The 19,396-nt window shown below is 45.6% G+C and overlaps 1 protein-coding gene across 1 annotated transcript in view; it reads right to left on the bottom strand.

Moving 5' to 3' along the window:
• The window catches only part of ACOXL (acyl-CoA oxidase like), a 387,631-nt gene that overhangs the window by 261,610 nt on the left and 106,625 nt on the right, over positions 1-19,396 (bottom strand). Inside the window, 1 exon segment of the mRNA XM_016949229.4 lies at positions 17,548-17,582. Coding sequence (XP_016804718.3) covers positions 17,548-17,582 — 35 coding nt within the window.

Here is a 19,396-nt window from a genome sequence, read left to right on the forward strand (position 1 = left end):
CAAAACTGAAGGAAAATGAGAAGGCAGGCTTCCTGTTTCAGACACACAGAGGAAGAGGGGTCTTTTAAACCTGTAATAAAACAGGTGGGCTTAAGAAACTCAGAAAAGGGTGTAAGGAAATATACTCTGCCTGGCACAGTGATATTTTAAAGAAATAACATTTGTATTTTGTTCCATAACTAAATCAAATCAGCTAACGCCATAGGGAAAGTACATGTGTTTGCAACCCAGCCCAGAGTCAGCTTGTTACATCTGACTCTCTGTTCTGGTTACAAACATCTCTCTGTTCAGCCTGCTGGTGCATACATACACTCTCACAGCTGAGGACAGATGTGGCTAGCAACGCCTTGTGAAGCAAATGTCAGGCAGCAGACTGCTACCACAGGCTCACACACCTGCAGTGACATCACCGAGCTTTATCTTACCCCAGAAATCTATTAACATGCAGAAACAAGTGTCACCCAACCAAAACCCACTCTTAGAAAGCATTGGCCTCATCAGCCTGAGAAGGGAAATGACAAACGAGATGCGGAACTTCCACTCAGCTCCACGTCTGTCTCGGGGGTAGGAAGGATCCCCTGTTCCCCACCCGGACTTCCCAGGACACCTGTTCTCTAACATCGAAAGGATGTCAGATGCAGCCAGAACAAACAAAAGCTTTGGAGAAAACTCCATTTCCTGGATATTGCCTTTTTCCTTTGTTTCAGGGAATTTTGTCTTTTGTAGCAAAAAGTAGCTAATACCAGTGAGTTTTCACTAATTTCTTGTCCCCGAAACAGATATCTTCTTTGGCTGTAACTAGGCAGATAGCAGGTACTCGATATATGTCCAGAGCACCTAAAAAATGATATATATCTGAGATGCACTTTAAAGTACCCTAGCCAGCATCCTCCAGGCACAGTGGCTCACATCTGTAATCCCAGCACTTTGGGAGGCCGAGGTGGGTGGATTGCTTGAGGCCAGGAGTTCAAGACCAGCCTGGGCAACATGGCAAACTCCTGTCTCTACAAAAAATACAAAAATTAGCTGGGCGTGGTGGTACACGCCTATGCTTCCATCTGCTCGGGAGGCTGAGGTGAGAGGATGGCTTGAGCCTGGGAAGCAGAGGTTGCAGTGAGCCGAGATCAGGCCACTGAACTCCAGCCTGGGCAACAGAGCCAGGCCCTGTCTCAATCAATCAATCAATCAATTAATCAATAAAAACTATGTTAAAAATAAATAAATAAATAAAATACTCTAGCCAGAGATAAAAGGGAGGATAGGGTGAACTAAAACTGTCAAAATGTTGATAACTGTAGAAACTAAGAGACAAATAATAGGGAATCCACTATGCTACTCTCCCTGGTGTTTAAAATTTTCCATAATAAAAATATTTTTAAACGTGTAGCAAGATTTCCAGTTGTTGGCCCAACCCCTCTTCCTCCCATCCTTGGTAATAAAGTCCTAAGTCTGCTCATGTAACCTACTCTTCTCTACGGAGCCACTAACTAACCCAATCACAGTCACCCCAATGCTTCTTGCCTTTGATGGCCTTAGGAATGGACAGATGGGTTTATCTGGCCAATGAGAGATGAAGGAAAGTCTCTTGAAGGGTTTCCGGAAAAAAAGTTTCCATGCTGCTAAAAAATGACATATGGGAAAACACGGGTCCCCCTTTTCTAAATCTTCTACATCTATATGTAAGAGCAAGAACCTCAGCAGCCATATTGTGACCATGAGTGAGTCAGTCAAAGACAAAACTGACATATTGAGTTGCAGAGAAGAAAGATCAAAGCCACTCTGGTCCTTGAGGTGTCACGGAGCCCCTGAAATAACCACCCTGAAACTGCCCCACTTCAGGAATCATTAAGAGAGAAAACAATCCACTTCCTGTCTAAAATAGTTAAGCCAGGGTCATAGCTAACGGCATCCTACCTGATACGAAATAACTGTTTGATGAATGAAGAATGAATAAGACTCCAAAGCACAAAGAATTGTCAGAGAGTCTTAACAGCATCATCTGAGTCTTAGAAAAATCAATGTCCTTGGAATCCCATACAAGAGTTGGGATTTACATTGTATATTCTCTTTGCACACAGGGTCTTCTGGCTTTTACAGTAGGTCCCCCTTCTGTACCGGGGATACATTCCAAAACTCCACTAAATGTTTAAAACCAGGGAGAGTACTGAACCCCACTGCCAACCAGACATATTCCTGTCCATGTCTTCCACCCACAAATTTAATTTCCATCTTAATTAAGTGCTTATCACCCCTGTGGCTCTACCTTTTACAGTTTGAGATGTGACAGCAAAACTAGCACAAATTTCTTTTTCCTTCTTCACAATTTCACAGGTAGAAGACTCCTTCTTTCTGTAGATCTTAGCAACCGCAGCATATGATTGCTTTTCTTTTCTTATGAAGTCGAGAACTTTCACTTTTTTACCTAAAGGAAACACTTTAAGGCTTCTCTTTGGCATATCCCAATTGCCAGCATCACGACTCTTGTGTTTTGGGGACATTATGAAGTCAAATAAAGATGACTTAAACACAAGCACTGTGACACCATGACAAGCCATCTGATCACTGAGACAGCTACTAAGTGACTAACGGGTGGGTAACCTGGACAAGGGGAGGATTCCATTCAGGATGGGATGGAGCAGGATGGCTTCAGATTTCATCACATTGGGAGGTGAAGCCAGCTGGATTTCCTGGGTCGAGTGGGGACTTGGAGAACTTTTCTGTCTTAGGAGAGGATTGTAAAATGCACCAATTAGCACTCTGTAGCTCGGATTGTAAAATGCACCAATCAGTGCTCTGTAGCTAGCAAGAGGATTGTAAAATGCACCAATCAGTGCTTTGTAAAATGCACCAATCAACGCTCTGTAAAATGCACCAATCAACGCTCTGTAAAATGCACCAATCAGCAGAATCCTAAAAGTAGCCAATCACAGGGAGGATTGAAAAAAGAGCATTCTGATAGGACAGAAACAGAACATCAGAGAGGACAAATAAGGGAATAAAAGCTGGCCACCCCAGCCAGCAGCGGCAACCTGCAGGGGTCCCCTTCCACCCTGTGGAAACTTTGTCCTTTTGCTCTTCACAATAAACCTTGCTACTGCTCACTCTTTGGGTCCAAGCCATCTTTAAGAGCTGTAACACTCACTGCGAAGGTCCGCGGCTTCATTCTTGAAGTTAGCGAGACCACAAACCCACCAGCAGAAACCAACTCTGGACACAATATTACTCAGGATGGCACACAATTTAAAACTAATAAATTGTTTCTGAAATTTTCCATTTAATATTTTCAGAACAAAATTGACCACAGGTAACTGAAACCACAGAAAGTGAAGCATTGGGTAAAGGGAAATTACTGCATTTCACAGTACATATTGTATATTTTATTTCTTTGACAAGCAATCAGGTACATCCTTGTATCTTCTCCTGTAAAGTTGCTTTTTGATTTGTTTGGTGCATTTTCTCAAATCGTATCTCATATTCACAGCTCTGCCCAGGTCAGCAGAGATTCCTAATACACTAGAAAGAACACAGTCTTTATTGAATGGCTATGTGGCCTCGGACAAACTCCTCAACCTCTCTGAGCATTAGTGCCCTTATCTCTAAAACAAAATTAGTAACACCCATTTTAGGGGCTATGACAGTTAAATGAGGAAGCGTTTAAGCAATATGTCATCTATAGCATTGCACACTGATGTCTCCTCCACATCAAGACTAGTTTTAAGGTCAGGAATAACTGTTGCCAACTGGCAGAATCAGTTTTTTTCTTCTACCCTTGCTTTCAGGTATACAAAAAAGATGTAAGAAGTATAAAAGATGAAACAATTTTCCTCCATATGAGAAGTTTTGTCTCCAACACCTAATGTTTCCTTTTTTCCTACCTACACTCATCACAGAAGACATGTGATTTAAAAGAAGACTCTCAAAGGTTTCCTTTCAAACAAGACAAGTCCCATGGGGTAGGTCAATTCTCTCAACTGGGACAGTTTCTTAAAGCAAGAGTTGGTAGCTTCCTCCCCAGGGCCATCTGCTGGCCATCAGGTGGGACAGATTCCAGGGAAGGTGGAGGTGGGGTGCTAGGCTGAGCAGAGCAGTAATCTCTGCATCCTTGACCCCATGCCAGAGGACAGGGGCCACTGTCTCCTTCTCGTTTTCAAGGGAGAAAATAGAAACTGGTCCCTCTGCTTGAGAAGGGCCACCTCTCCCTTGGGTTAAGCAAGAGCTTTCCAGATCTCTGCCAGGTGGTGGCCCTCAATGGCTTCTGCCACATCATCCCTGCACCTGAAGTCTCCTTAATGCTCTTCCATAAACCTACTCAGTCATTACTTAAATAGGGAAATTTTCCATGAGCATGGCCTGCCCTTCCAGCCCTGACACTCTCCAAACAGCACTTTATCCCCCTGCTGGTGGAGAGCAAACAAACATCCTCCTTGGGGGCTGGGGCTGAATCAAGGCTCTGAGCCCTAGGGAACCATCCCAGCACCCTGGGTGGTGTTGGTGACACACTTTGGGGAAAAGTCTTCTGCTGGGAGTCAGAGGCCTGAGTTTGAATTCCCAAGTCCACCTGGTGTGGAACCTCCACATCCTGCCTCCTTCATGGAGATGTGGTAGGTTCTGCCTGGACGATCACAAAGAGGTACAGGCAGAAGATGCCTGGAAATTGTACCAACAATGCTAATCATATCCTCTACCCACTGTGTGCCTGCAAATCTCTTCTTCCTCCTCTCTTCTTCCCCTCAGAAGTTGCTGCCAGCCCATGCTGCACAGCCTGAAGGGCAGGGCACACCCTCCCCACACATGCAAACAGACACACACACACATGCACACGCACACAGACATGCACACACATGCCTTGGAGCATCGAGTGCTTCCTTTATCACCCTTAGATTGTGATAGTACTCCCACCAGGGTCACCAAAGGCAGACATGGTGTGATTTTACCCTCATTTAGTCCATGGAAGAAGCTCAGTAAGTATCTGTTGAATGAACAAATTAATCTATATTCAATTGAAATTATAAAAAAAAAATAAAAACAAATGTCCTAGATTTCACTTCGTTTTCCTTTTAAGATTAAAAAAAAAGGAGAGGAGAGAGGAAGATGGGGAATAGTACAGTCAAGGTAAAATAATTAGTTCCTTTCCAATTATCTGTAGCACTCTGTAGATTATCAACAAGGCAGGGCCTTCCCCCATGCCTGCAAACCAAACAAGAAAGGGCCTCGGGCTGGCTCTAGAGGGCAACAGTGAGTCCTACTGTGCATTTGTGTCTCTGTATCATTGCACAGACAACCGTAAAAGTGGATTCTGGGGGATCTTCCGTTTTGGAGGGACTACTCTTCTCTCCCACCCATTAGTATGACTAATTGAAAGCTGATTTAATTTCTATGTTTAGACAAACAAACAAATAGAACAAAAATTATCACGGAATATTGAAAGTATTTTATCAACACAAAAACCAACATGCATGTGAGCCTTTTAATCACAGATTTGATTCAGCCTATGCCAACTGAGCACATGATACCTGCCAGGCTCTGAAGATGGAAAGAGGAATCAACACTGTGCTTACCGTCAGGAGCTCTCGGTCGAGGGCAGTTTCTCTACCCAGGCACTTTTCCCATTTTGGGCCAGATAATTCTTTGTTGTGAGCAGCTGAACCAAGCATTTTGGGATGGTTAACAGCATCCCTGGCCTCTCCACCGTAGCTGCCAGTCAGTAGAAACCTCCCCAAGTTTGGACAACCAAAAATGTCACTGAATGTCTCTGGAGGCAAAATCACCATAGTTTAGAACCACAGGTATAGGAGGAGGAGATTAAGTAAACAGCCACCAAGATGGACCACCCTGCCCAAGGCCCGGCACTCTGGGCCCGGCACATGCTGGCAGTGGAGGGGATGCAGACAAAGAAGCTTGTTCTCTGGAGGAGGAACATTGTATGGACCCACGGCTGCTGACATGTGAGGGTATAAATGTGACTCTCCTTCCGCTCCAAGCACCCACACACCATCTTCACCCACCATGGGCTCTAATGAGGGTGGAGATTGCCTTATACAACAGAATAGAGCACTTGGACGAGCAGTCAAGTCTGCCTCATGAAAGACCAGGGAATGGCAGTTTATAGGTGGACTTCTCTGCATGGCACTTGAGGCTCTACCAACCTCAACAGGAAGCAGAATCTGAGTGACAAACCACCTCAGGAAAAAGAAAAAAAAGCTGCCTCATCACAACTCCTTCTGCATTGGCCACAGCGAACAGGGTTTGTGCTGCCCCTCCAGGGGATGTCCCAGCACCCCTACAGGCCCAGTCCCCCATGTGATGTAGAGGCTATAGAATGTTCTTGATGTGTAAGTAGTTTGAGCCACATAAGAGGCCAAAATGTGATTCATACAGCAAAAATTGCCTATAAATGCAGCATCTTGGTGACTGAGGGAGGCAGATTTAGAACTCTCTGTGGCTAGTTTAACAGAGCCCTGGATTACGTCTTGCCAATTTAAGCCGTTCATTCAAACTTGAGTAACGCCCTTCAGGAGGAAGTCGAGAGCCTGAGGCTGGGCTTGCAGGTCAGGCCACAGAATACGAGCCAGGGAGCCAGGGCCCCCACGCGCAGCCTGACCAGACAGCTCCCCGGTGTCCCTCTCAACAGAAACACGAGCAAGACCTTGGGAGCCCCCCCTCCACCACGCCATGAAATGGGTAGGCACCAGCCTCAGGCTTACTGTCAAGCGATCCACCAGGCCAGGGCGACACGGTGCCAGTCAAGGGAATATACAGAAGTCAGCAATGGGCTCTAGCCCCGCAGTAGTTAACCCTGTGCCTCCCCACACCCAGCAGACCTGTCACAAACACCAGCCTGGACAGTCGCCCATAGGGGTCTCCCACTGACAGAGCTGGCCTCCCCTGGCCCTGGCAGAAGGGCAGCTCCTCTCAGTACTCCAGGAAATATGCTGGGGGCTTCCTCCAAGCTCATTCTCTCTCCGTCCTGCTCTCTGCCCTGCACTCAGCGACATTCAACCCAGTGGGAGCTGGAGTGACCCCGGCTATGTTCACCTCTGCGGCCAGGACAGAACATGGAGCGCCTTTCTCACTGGTGAGGTCTGGAAACAGCTGCCCCCCATTTCCCGGATCTCTGGGAGAGGCCCGCGGACCAGAGAGTTTTCCAGGTGGATGACATGAGCAATGCCTTCAGGAACATGGCCTCAGGCACCTGTATTTCACGGAGGGATGTCATCCCAGCGCCCTGAGGGCTCTCAGGACCACAGACCAGAGCACTGGTTCTGCTCTGCAGCCACCTTGCAGTGAAAAACAAGGTGGTGCCTCGGGCTGCACCACCCCAGCACGAGGGCCTCACTGAAGCACCACACAGTCTAGGGCGTCCAGAGCTGATGGAAGACCTGACTGCACCTGTGTTGTCGTGGAACGCCTTAGAAAGAGGAATGGGCTAAACTGAGTGCAGTCACACAGCTTGCAACCTGCCTTCATTGAAAATGACAATGTGGCTCAATGTGAACTCAAAGGCCTCACCCTGGGCACGTAAAACAAGTAATTCCACATGAAGAACCCCCTCAAACCATACCCAGAAGCACTTGGAAAAAGTGTCAACATGGCCTCAGACACGGTGTTCTCACCTCAAAAAAGTGATCCAGAGACTCCCCTATCTTAACTCTCTTTAATTCAAGTTCACTGAGCATAATTTAATTACAATAAAATTCACCTGATTTAGGTGTCACAGTACTATGAATTTTGGAAAATACATACAGTCGTGTCACCACCACAATCAAGATTTAGAATCTGTCCGTCAACCCCCAAAAATCCCTCACGTTGCTTTCTAGTCAACCCCTCCACCCACCTGGTGAGTACGGGTCTGCTTTCTTCCCTATAGTTTGCTCTTTTCCAGAATGTCATGGAAAAAGAATCACACAGTAAGGGCACTTTTGAGTCTGGCTTTTTCCACTCAGCAGAATGTCTTTTTATTGCTGAGTAGTATCTCACTGTGTGGAAGTGACACAGTCTGTTTACCCACTTCCCAGTGGAAGGACATTTGGAATTGTCTTCAGTTTGAGGCTATTATGAATGGAGAAGCCATGCATACACGTCTTGGTGTGCACTAACGTTTTCATTTCTCTCCTTTAAGTATCCGGGAGTGTAATCTCTGGGTCTACGGTAAAGGTATGTTTAACATCATAAGAAACTTCCAAAGTGTTTTTCCAAAGTGGCCGTACCATTTCGCCTTCCACCAGCAATGTATCAGAGTTGCAGTTTCTCCACATCCTCATCATCACTTCATATTATCAGCGTGGTTTTTTTGTTTGTGTTTGTGTTGGGAAGTTTTGATGAGGGTCAATTTGATGGTATTGAAGTTTTAAGCCATCCTAACATATATGTAATGGTATCTCATTCTATCTTAATTTGCATTTCCTTAATGACTAATGAGGGTGAGCATCCCTTCATGGTCTTATTTGCCATCTATGCATCTTGTTTGGTGAATAATCAGTTTGAGTATTTTTTGCCCATTTATTAAATTGAGTTGTTTCATTTTCTTGTGAAGGGGCTGTAAGAGTTCTACATACTCTGGATACAACTTCTTTATCAGATATGTGTTTTACAAATATTTTGTCCCCATGTGTGGCTTGTCTTTTTATTTCTTTGCAGTGTTTTCCAAAGAGCAGCTGTTTTTAATTTTGATAAAATCCATTTTTGCCAACTTTTTCCTTGACAGTTCATACTTTCTGTGTCTGAAGAAAGTTTTCTCTAAGCCAAGACCACAAAGATTTTCTTCTATGTTTTCTTCCAGAAGGTTTACAGTTTTAGGCTTTACATTTAGGTTCATGATCCATCTTTGTTGCTTGTACATGCTACAAGGTATGTGGTATGGGTTTTTCTTGGTTTTTGAGTTTTTATATGGATGTCCAATTGCTCCATTTATTTAAAAGATTATCCTTTCTCCACTGAATCATTTTGGCGCCTTTGTTGAAAATCCATTGATCATTCATGTGGGGTCTGCTCCTGACTTCTTCCTATGTCCCATTGGACTACACGTCTGTCCTTTTGCCTACATGTCCTATAGTCTGCTCTTGACTACTGCAGCTTTACAGCGATTCTGAAAATGAGGTACTGGAAGTCTTCCAACTCTGTTCTTTTTCAAAATTGCTTGGCTGGTCTAGTTCTGTTTTTTGTTTGTTTGTTTGTTTGTTTTTCTCACTCTGTCACCCAGTCTGGAGTGCAGTAGTGCAATCGCGGCTCACTGCAACCTCCACCTCCAGGGTTCAAGCGATTCTCCTGCCTCAGCCTCTTGAGTAGCTGGGATTACAAGCACGTGCCACCACGCCTGGCTAATTTTTGTACTTTCAGTAGAGACAAGGTTTCACCATGTTGGCCAGGCTGGTCTCGAACTCCCGACCTCAGGTGATCCACCTGCCTCAGCCTCCCAAAGTGCTGGGATTACAGGCGTGAACCACAGCATGCAGCCTAGTCTTTTGCCTTTCCATAAAATTTTTTGAATTATCTTGCCAATTTCTACACAAAATCTTACTGGGATTTTAATTTGAGCTGTGTTGAATCTCCTGATCAATTTCATGTGGATGTCTTAGTCTTTGAAAGTAAGGGAGAGGTCATTTTCCAGGGGGATATCATTCAAGAAAGACTAACCAGTTCCTCCCAGACCTGCGGACACAGTATGGCTTTGTTAAATGGCCTTGGCTGTAAGGACATAGAGGGGCACTTGTGGAGGGAACAGGGATGCCGCCTGCCTTTCCCACCTGTTGCCTGAGGCAGACAGGAAGGAGAAGAAACAGAGCTAGGCTCTGACCTGAGAAGCTGCCCTGAGACCCAACAACAGAAAAGAGCATGGAGCATGGTTCCCTGATAGATCTGAAAAGGAGACGATAAAGGGGGGCTGTTGGAGGGTGAGTTCACTGGTCTGCGAGAGAGAAGGGAAGTTAATCCTCCATGGGAAAGAGCAAAAGCAAGGGGTGGATATGGCAGGAAGCTCAGCGTGAGGAGACAGCAGCGTGAGGAGTGAGGTCTGAATCCCGAGCTAAAGGTCAGGATTCTGCTGTCTACACGGGGAAGCCCAAGGGGCCTTCTTAGTGGGAGGGGCGTGGTCAGATCTGTGTTTGCGAAAGATCCTCTGGTCACCGGTCAGCAGGCAGAAGGCTCCCCGGAGACCGCTGTGTGGGCGTGGCAGCATACATGTCATGAGCAGGTTTGACTGGGAAATGGCCACGTGGTCAGAGCAGAAGGCACCAAAAGCACAAGGCCACCAACCCAAAGGAGACAGGGGACTAAAGGGGTATAGGAGAGGCACAGAAAAGACACATCCATCTGCTACATTAACCTCTGGACCCCGAAGGGCATTTACCCTTCTCCTAGCAAATCCACAGCCCCATGCCACACTCTGCCATGAGATGCTGACAACCACCCTCGGCCCTCAAGAGTCTCACTAAGGAAAAGCATATGACTTGGGCACCCCATGAATATTCATAGGCTGCCATTTAGGGGCAATATTTTGTGTTAAGGCCATCAAAAACGCAACCATCCAAAAGATGGCTTTGTTTTAAGATTATACCATTGGGGTTGAATAATTTCTTGGCAACCCTGTGTATATCTGGTTGGAGCCTCACTGTGAAGTCTGAAAAAGAGACAGATGGAACAGTCTACCAGAGAGCCTCAGTGACAGAAACAACTATTCCCTGGAAGGGGAAAAAAGGGCAGAAAGGCATTTTTGTTTATTTTTACAAAATTTGGAGGAAAACGGTCTCCTCAGCTGTCTCCACAAGATCAAACCAGCCCCAAATGGGAGTTGCTAGGTATTTGCCAACACTTGAAATCAAAATCCAATAGGCCTGATGGCTGTGGTTCTGGTCTTTTCCTCCCTTTTGTATTTCAAGATGGCAATTTCATTTGCTCATTGATGCTGCTTTTTCATTCAATAAGCATTCTGATTCATCTATGAACTTCAAACTCTGCTTCTAATCTAAATCAGAACACAAAAGTACACAACCCCTTCACTTCTTCTAGGCCATCTGGGCTCATTCTAAACAAAAACACGAGCACAGTCTCAGAATGAGTGCTTAATCACCCCGGGTCTGTACTTTGTTGTAAAGGCAGGCCTCCAATAGTCTAGCTCAGGACGGTCACACTGTGAGCAGTTTGATCACACGCAGGTTCCCCAACTCTCTCTTTCCCCGTCCAGCCCTCGAGGGATGCCAGGGCCTCTTACGGGGCTGGTGACTATAACTCCCATATTAGGTTTGGGCACAGGCCTGAACAGGATACCAAATTTAGCCTTTCTTAGGTGAGAAACCAATAAAAAGAAGTCAGTTGTGGGAAAGAACTGCATTTAGACTTTGCTTAAGAGTCACACCTCTGTGGACCTCCATTTAACTATCACAGAACCAAATGGAAAATTTGCTTCCTTCTTCGTTTATTAAAGAAACATAACTAATGAAAAAACAAAGCAAAATCATTCTGTTAGGAATTAGTTCACTGCTCTCATCCTCCACTTTCACGAGCTCTTCTTAGAAATACAAGCATAAGTGACATGTGCAAAAATTCCACGCATTAGTTCACGTGTTCTCTCCAGTATCAGACAAGTGAGAGCCAAAGGTGTGATGCTCACCTCTGAGCCTGTTTCCTCTTTTATCTTGGCCCAGGGGTACTCACCAGGAGGGAGCAGCCTTCTTCACTCTGCTGCACTGGGTCAGGCAGGAAGAACATCTAAACTCTCTTTCAATCTTGCAGAAAGAGAAAAAAACAAAACACCCACACAGTGGGGAAATTGTTCCCCACTGTGTGGGTGATGGGGCCCCGAGAGCTGTTATCTGCAAAGGGCACTTCTGGGGGTTACCCAGCTGTCACCACTGTGTGGATTCCACCCGAAAACCTCAAGCCAAACAGTGGGGAATGAACATCAAGAGACAATTTTCCACTCTGTGAAAATGGCTTGACTTTACAAAAATAAATTAAAGCGCCATGATAATAAACGAAACATGAGCAGGACCTGTTGTTAAGCGGGCAGGCAGTCATGGCAGAGGCTCTCCTTGCTTGGTACATTTACACCATCGAAATATGATGATTCTTTCTCTGCTTCCTGACCCCTCAGCTCCCTACCCACATGCTCATATGAAGACACACACACACACACATACACCCCCCCCAACACACACACACACACACACACACACACCCCTCTATACCACAGACAGATCTGGAATAACTGGTCTAGCAAGAGTTAGAGGTGTCTGGGGTCAGCAGTGGAAGTGGTTGGGGTGGGCATGTGTTACACTGTGTGTGTGTGTGTGTGTGTGTGTGTGTGTGTGTGTGTGTGTGTGTATGCATACTTGCATGCTCACATGCGGGAGGATGGTCTCACCCTGAAAGCTGTTCATTTGAATAAAGGAGAGCTAACAGCTGAAGCACCACTGCATATGCACGCAAACAAAATCAGGCCTCCTTTGGGCCTCAAGTCCTCTGTTGCCACACAAGAGCCCCTCTAGCTCTGAGGCAATCCTGCCCCCTCTGTGTCTGCAGCAGCCTGAGAGGCACTGCTGGCTGGCCAAGGTTACAGGATTTTAGTGACTTCTTTCCCTCCTCTGCACATTCATCTCCTTTAAGGCCCCCAAATCCATTCTTCTTCAAGAGTGAACCCATCCTCCCAGTATTGTCATTTTGGAACCACGTTTTCCTGTCCCCCTTTCCTTCATCCCCTCTTCTGTCTACTGAAGGAGTCTGCTGGGGCTTTCCCCACCATCTCTCTTGGTCCTGACGCCCATGTTAGAATTTTGGAAGCAGATCTGATCTGCTTCCAAATTCCAAATCTGGTCTTAGATTTAGAAACTAAAGTCTCAAATCTTGATGCCAAAGGTATCCCTACCCACACAAAGAGGACCCCTTCCCTCAACTCTGGCATCTGGGTTTGGGGTCAACATGACAAGGAAAATGGTAATCGACAGGAAAACAGTATGGCCCCTCCTCAAAAACTTAGAATTACCATAGGATTCAGGAATTCCACTTCTGGGCATGTACCCAAAAGAATTGAAAGCAGGGTGTCAAAGAGATATTTGTACATCCAAATTCATAGCAGCATTATTCACAGTGGCGAAGAGGTGGAAGCGACCCAAGCGTCTACTGATGGATGAATGGAGAAACAGAATGTGGCCTATACATGCTATGGAATATTATCCCATAGAAAGGAATGAAATTCTGGTACATTCTACAATATGCATGAATCTTGAAGAATTATGCTAAGTAAAATAAGGTAGTCACGAAAAGGCAAATGCTGTATTATTCCACTAATATAAAGTCCCTAGAATAGTCAAATTTATAGAGACAAAAAGTAAAATGGTGGTTGTCAGGAAGCGGAGAGGAGTTGAGGAAGGAAATGTATTGTTTAATGGGTATGGAGTTACAGTTTGCAATGTTGAAAACGCTCTGGAGATGGACAGTGGTGTTGATTGCACAGCAGTGGGAATGTATTTAATGCCACTAAACTATACACTTAAAAATGGTTAAAATGGTGCTAGGGTTTGCATGTGTTCCCTCAAAAATTCAGGTGTTGAAACTTAATGGCCAACGTGATGATATTAAGAGGTGGGGCCTTTAAAAGGTGATTAAGCCATGAGGGTTCCTCCCTCACGAATGAGAAGAAGACCCTTATAAAGAGGCTTCATGAAGCCTTCCCCTCTTGCTCCTCTCCCTTCTGCCACGTGACAACACAGCACTCCTCCCTGCCCAAGGCTGCAGCAACAAGGCACCATCTTGGAAGCAGAGACCAGGCCCTCACCAGACAACTGAACCTGCTGGCACCTTCATCTTGGCCCTCCCAGGACTGTGAGAAAATAAATTTCTGTTCTTTATAAAGTACCCAGTCTATGGTATTTTGTTATAGCAGCACAAACAGACTAAAACAAATGGCTGATTTTATGTTAGGCATATTTCACCACACAGGAAAAAAGTAGTCAACTAAAGGAAAGAAGTTTCAGCCAATCCAAACAAGCAAATAGGATTTTTAAAGAGGGAACTCAACCAGAAACCTACATCCCTCATCTTCCTCCTGCTGGATGAGGGGAGAGGTAGGTGGCCAGGCTAGGTGTAAGAGGGAGCAGAAGAGTCACGGTGGCCAGGCGTGGTGGCTCACACCTGTAATCCCAGCACTTTGGGAGGTAAAAGTGGGTGGATCCCTTGAGGTCAGGAGTTCGAGACCAGCCTGGCCAACATGGTGAAACCCTGTCTCTACTAAAAATAAAAAATTAGCTGGGCGTGATGGCAAGTGCCTGTAATCCCAACTATTCGGGAGGCTGAGGTATGAGAATTGCTTGAACCCAGGTGGCAGAGGTTACAGTGAGCCAAGATCATGCCACTGCATTCCAGCCTGGATGACAGAGCAAGACTCTGTCTCAAAAAAAAAAAAAGAAAAGAAAAGAAAAAAAAAAGAAGAGTCAAAGGGTGACCTGCAGGCTCCTAAGAGAAAAGATCAGGTCCTCCTGTGGCCGAGGGGAAGAAAAGGCCTGACCTGCAAACAGCTCTTCAGAGACACCTCGTGAAGTGTCATCGATTCTGGGAAAATGGGGATTTCCCAGAAGGTAGGTTTGTCCCCACCACAAATTTACAAATGTTGTTGTACTTTCCAGAATGTTAAAATCAGAATTCCTTAGATTTCAGAAGTAATTTTTGGAAAACACAACCCTTTGATCATCCCTTCTCCGTTTCCACAGTATTGAAGATGTCAGTCCGCGAGCAGGTCACACGCTCCTCGGTAAGTCTCCCCAGCTTGGCTTGTGTGAATCAGACATTCATATTTTGTGAGAGGCCCAGCCAAGCCTAGAAAGTCCTCATGCTGTCTCTGAGTTACTGCAATCACTTTCTAACCATTCTTTCTGCTCCCAAAGTCTTCAGACTCCTCTACAGATGACACCAGCTGCTGCAGGCAGCCTTTTGTGAATACCGGCTTCACCGGGCTACCACTCACTCCCTGGTCCCCAGATCCCAAGGTCGATGGTGAAGGACCTTGGACCTTGCAAGGCAGCCTCAGGAGATGTCTTCACTTTCCTTCCCTCAATCTCATCACTTTCAGTTGTCACTTCTCCCACTTACTGAGATTTTTGTTTGTTTATTGTTGCACTTATGTAAATATCCATGATATTTGTTAATTGCTCTGCACTTAACACCTTAAAGGTTATAAGGACAGCCTGGAGACAAACATCTCTGGAAACACAGCAGGGGGAAACCACATGTGCTAGGATGTCTCCTGGGGAGAGGAGAGCACAGAACGTGGGGGCTGGAGCCTAAAGAGGCAAGCTCATGTACAACAGACAGCTGCTAACTTCCTCCTTGCATTTTGTCCAACTCTCTGCAGGGCTTGTTTGAGGAGTAGGTTCTAAGTTTGGGGTCAAGGCTGAACTAGTAGAACTACAGAAGCAATCTGAAGCCGCCAGGATCCACCCCACACCTCCACGCTCTCCCCAAACTCTGCCTCTCCTCCACAGCAATGCCAGACAGCAATTTAAAGACTATTTGTTCTGAGAGACCCATGTTATCAGCCTACCAGGGGCATCTGCCTGAGTCAGCTGGGCTTCCCTGCCACTTTCACAGTTTGGAGGAATGAGGATGGTTTAAGATTTCCTTCCTCTTAGAAGCCTACATTGGCCAGGCATGGTGGCTCACTCCTGTAATTCCAGCAATTTGGGAGGCCAAGGCAGAAGCACTGCTTGAGTCTAGGAGTTCAAAACCAGCCCTTGCAACATAGTGAGACATCATGGGGAAGGGCAAGCTTGTCACTGAACTAGAGCAAGATCTTAGCTGTCCTCATTCTGGAGCAGTCCACCTTGAGAACATTCTAGAAAAAGAGGCTCCTGCAAGTTCCGGAGAGAGCACTTCCATACCCACCGCACCCCACCATACCACACAGTTGGTTTTAGGGTTAGGGGTCCGTGTGCGCACCATGCTTCTTCCTAAGTGTGCCATAGCTGTGTGCCTCAGCAGCTGCAGCAGCCTGGCTGGGGTTACAAGGGAAGAGCACCCGTCTGCAGGACACCACACTTTTGTCGTGGACATGCATCATGCACTCATAGGACCGGAAACATACAAACAATTGATGGGGTTCAGGACACAATACACTAAAAAACGGCACCTTGGCATTTGAGAAAACAGCAGAAGCAGGAAGGTCACTCTCACCTTCCCCTTCCCCTCCGCCCCTGATACAGGCCATAAAATTCTCATTTGAGAGGTAGCCTCCATATACCCAGAGAAAAGAAACATACTTATCTCTGAAGACACAGGACCACAGAATCTGAACAAACAGGCTAAGTTTGTTAAGTCCCCAATCCCCCACCCAGTTTATCACCATTAGATCATACCCTCTTTGTCCAATTATCCATCTCTACAACTGTGCACTTCCCCATCAAACTAACATTAAAAACATACAGGTTTCTCTGTTACTTTGGGTCTTTATTTCCTTGTGAGAGCTCCCATGTTATATAAAACTTATATTAAATAAATGTGCATGCTTTCTCTAGTTAATCTGTCTTTGTATGGAGACTCAGCCATGCACCTAGCAATGGGCCAGGAAAATGTATTTCTTTCCCCTCCATGATCTTGAGCCTCTCTGGAGCAGTTTCTTTCATAGGTCTCCAGAAATGTCCCACATGAGAACCTTTCTTCCCACAGGCTCATTCCAAGGGCTCGAGTCCTCTCCTGCCCTCTTCCTGCTGTAACCTACATGGCTCCCCGCCAGCTTTCTAGCTCTCAGGTATTGCCTACGATTGCCCAATTCACATGTATATTGAAACCATGTATACACTTGTTATGAGCATTTTTAGGAGGCAAACTTCTTTTGAAATCAGGTGACTTTAGGTTGTCTGTGGGCAGCTGAGCAGACATCCCCAAGCCCGAAGCCTATGACCACAGGGTGGCACTTTGGGAGGCTGTGAGCACAGTTTTTGTAAGGACAGGAAGGATCCTGCTTATTACCCCTCCACTGGGGCTGGATCTTACTTGAACATCTCAACGCATTTTGACACATGCAAAGGGGAAAAGGTTGATATCAACACAAGAAACAAACATTTTTCATAAGTGTAATACAGTAGAGACCAAGGCAGAAATCATGAAGCAAGACAAAAATAGGGCTTTTTGCCACTGTCAGGCATCCTAAGACACAGAGAGAGAGGCCTGGCATGGGAGGTGGCGAGGGCTTCACAGACAAGCCCTTGCTGGGTTTCTCTCTGCTGGGACTCACCTCTCATGCAGGGCATCCCCGTTTTCAGGGACTCTTTAAGAGTGAGAACATTACCCAGATAGTACTTCTGTGTCATGCCCTAGAATATCCCTTTTTTTGTTTGTTTTGAAATAAATGTGCTATCTACCACCATGTTTTCACAAAGACCTCGTTCCTCTAAATAGCAATGTGCTCTTGCCAATCAAGCAACTAGAACAATTCCATCTGTGACACGGACATCACAGGAAAGCAACCACCAAAAAAAAGCTCAAAATCTGAGACATAAGCAAACCAAGAGCTATAAACTGGTAAGGATAATTCTTAAAAGAAACAAAAATGTAAACATTTACCTGTGGCTATAGTGAATGGCTATCGTCAACCCAAGCTGTAATTAAAAAGAGAGAAAAACAAATTAAGTAATATCAAGAGTATGCAGAATTCACACAAGAAAATTAACTTGATACGGCCAATTACGTTTTAAAGATTTTCTAAAATGCCCTACAGCTAATGCTTCAAAAATAACACATTTTAATGACAGATATTTAGTTTCAACTTAGCTCTTACAGATAATTTGTATTTTGAAAGAGTCTTACAGAGGCGTAAAATATTTAGTTGTGGATTAGACAGGAGGTGTCTCTCAACAGGAATGGCTTCCAAAATAGGGGTCTTTTAGCTCCAAGACACAGTTGTGAAAGGATGGGATTGCAGCATGTAGCTGATTCCAAGGTTGGCATTAGGAGAACACGCATGTAGCTGATTCCAAGGTTGGCATTAGGAGAACACGCCCGCACATGGTGGGATCCTGGGAGCTGGTCCCCCCTCTATCTCCTCCCCTAGGAGCACCAAGTGGAGCCCAGGCCACCTGGGCCAGAGTCTCCCTATGCCGATCATCACAGCCTTCACACTGATCCCATAAGCTCAAGGCAGGCAAGCCTCAGCTCTGAGCTCTGAGGTCAGCAAATAAATTGAGCCTGAAATTCATGTGTGACACCAAGATATGGTGCATGCAATTGCTGGGCACAGCAACAAGTGGAGGTTGAGGTGAAGCTGTGATTTCTTCTTTACTCTGCAGGGATGATGAGGAAATCTCTCAGGCATAAGTGGGGGTCAGGTCATATGACAGGGGCCCTGGCTAGTTCACAGAAGGGATTACAAGGGTCAGGCCAGACAGTCAAGTTCAGCTGCATCAGCAAGTTGTTGAAACTGTCAGAGCCTCAATTTTCCCAACTGTAAAATGGGCAAATTGATTACTTTCTCACAGAATTAATGTAAGGATGAAGCAATTTTTATGTATTTGTGTGTTTTTATCTCTGTGTGTGTATGCGTGTGCCTATTGTGTGATAGGAAAAATTCTATAAATAATAACTACCACTAATAGCACTATATACAGGCAATACTCCATTTATCGAAATGTTAGTACATTCCAAAATTTAATTTTTCAATGAGTTTTGGGAACTTTGAAAATATTTCATCATACAACAAGTGATGACCAGGTCAAACATGCCTATGTAAGTTTCACTAGCCCATTCACGAGGTCAGGAGATCAAGACCAGCCTGGCCAAGATGGTGAAACCCCATTTCTACTAAAATACAAAAAATGAGCCAGGTGTGGTGGCGGGCACCTGTAATCCCAGCTACTCAGGAGGCTGAGGCAGGAGAATCGATTGAACCTGGGGAGGTGGAGCTTGCAGTGAGCCGAGATTGTGCCACCGCACTCCAGCCTGGGTGACAGAGTGAGACTCCGTCAAAAACAACAACAACAACAACAACAACAAAAAACCTAAGCATCATCTGAATATCATTTCTGTAGCCAAAGTCTAAGTTGCACCTTAAGCTTAAGATCCCCAAACATCACTTATGGTTCCCTTGATGTTGGTCCAAATAGGATTGGGTGGGGAAGTAACATTCACGGTGCTGCCCCAGGTGGTGCAAGATGATAGGAGGATCCCCAGGCTGTGGGAGGGTGAAAGGGGAGGGAGAGCTATGAGAAGAGAAATGGTTGAAATTAAAAAGTCCAACGCCACTGCCCAGCTCGACGTCCTGCAGAATCCCCCAGATACTGTTTGAATAGCTTGGCTCCAGAATAATTCAGCCATGCGTACCACTGCAGGCATCCAAAGTACAGGACCAACGAGGGCAAGCCATCAGCAATCAGAGACTTATGTTTGCAAAACGAACAGCTCAAAGTGAAGGTATGAA

The sequence above is a fragment of the Pan troglodytes genome, chromosome 12 (assembly GCF_028858775.2).
Source record: "Pan troglodytes isolate AG18354 chromosome 12, NHGRI_mPanTro3-v2.0_pri, whole genome shotgun sequence".
NCBI lineage: Eukaryota > Metazoa > Chordata > Mammalia > Primates > Hominidae > Pan > Pan troglodytes.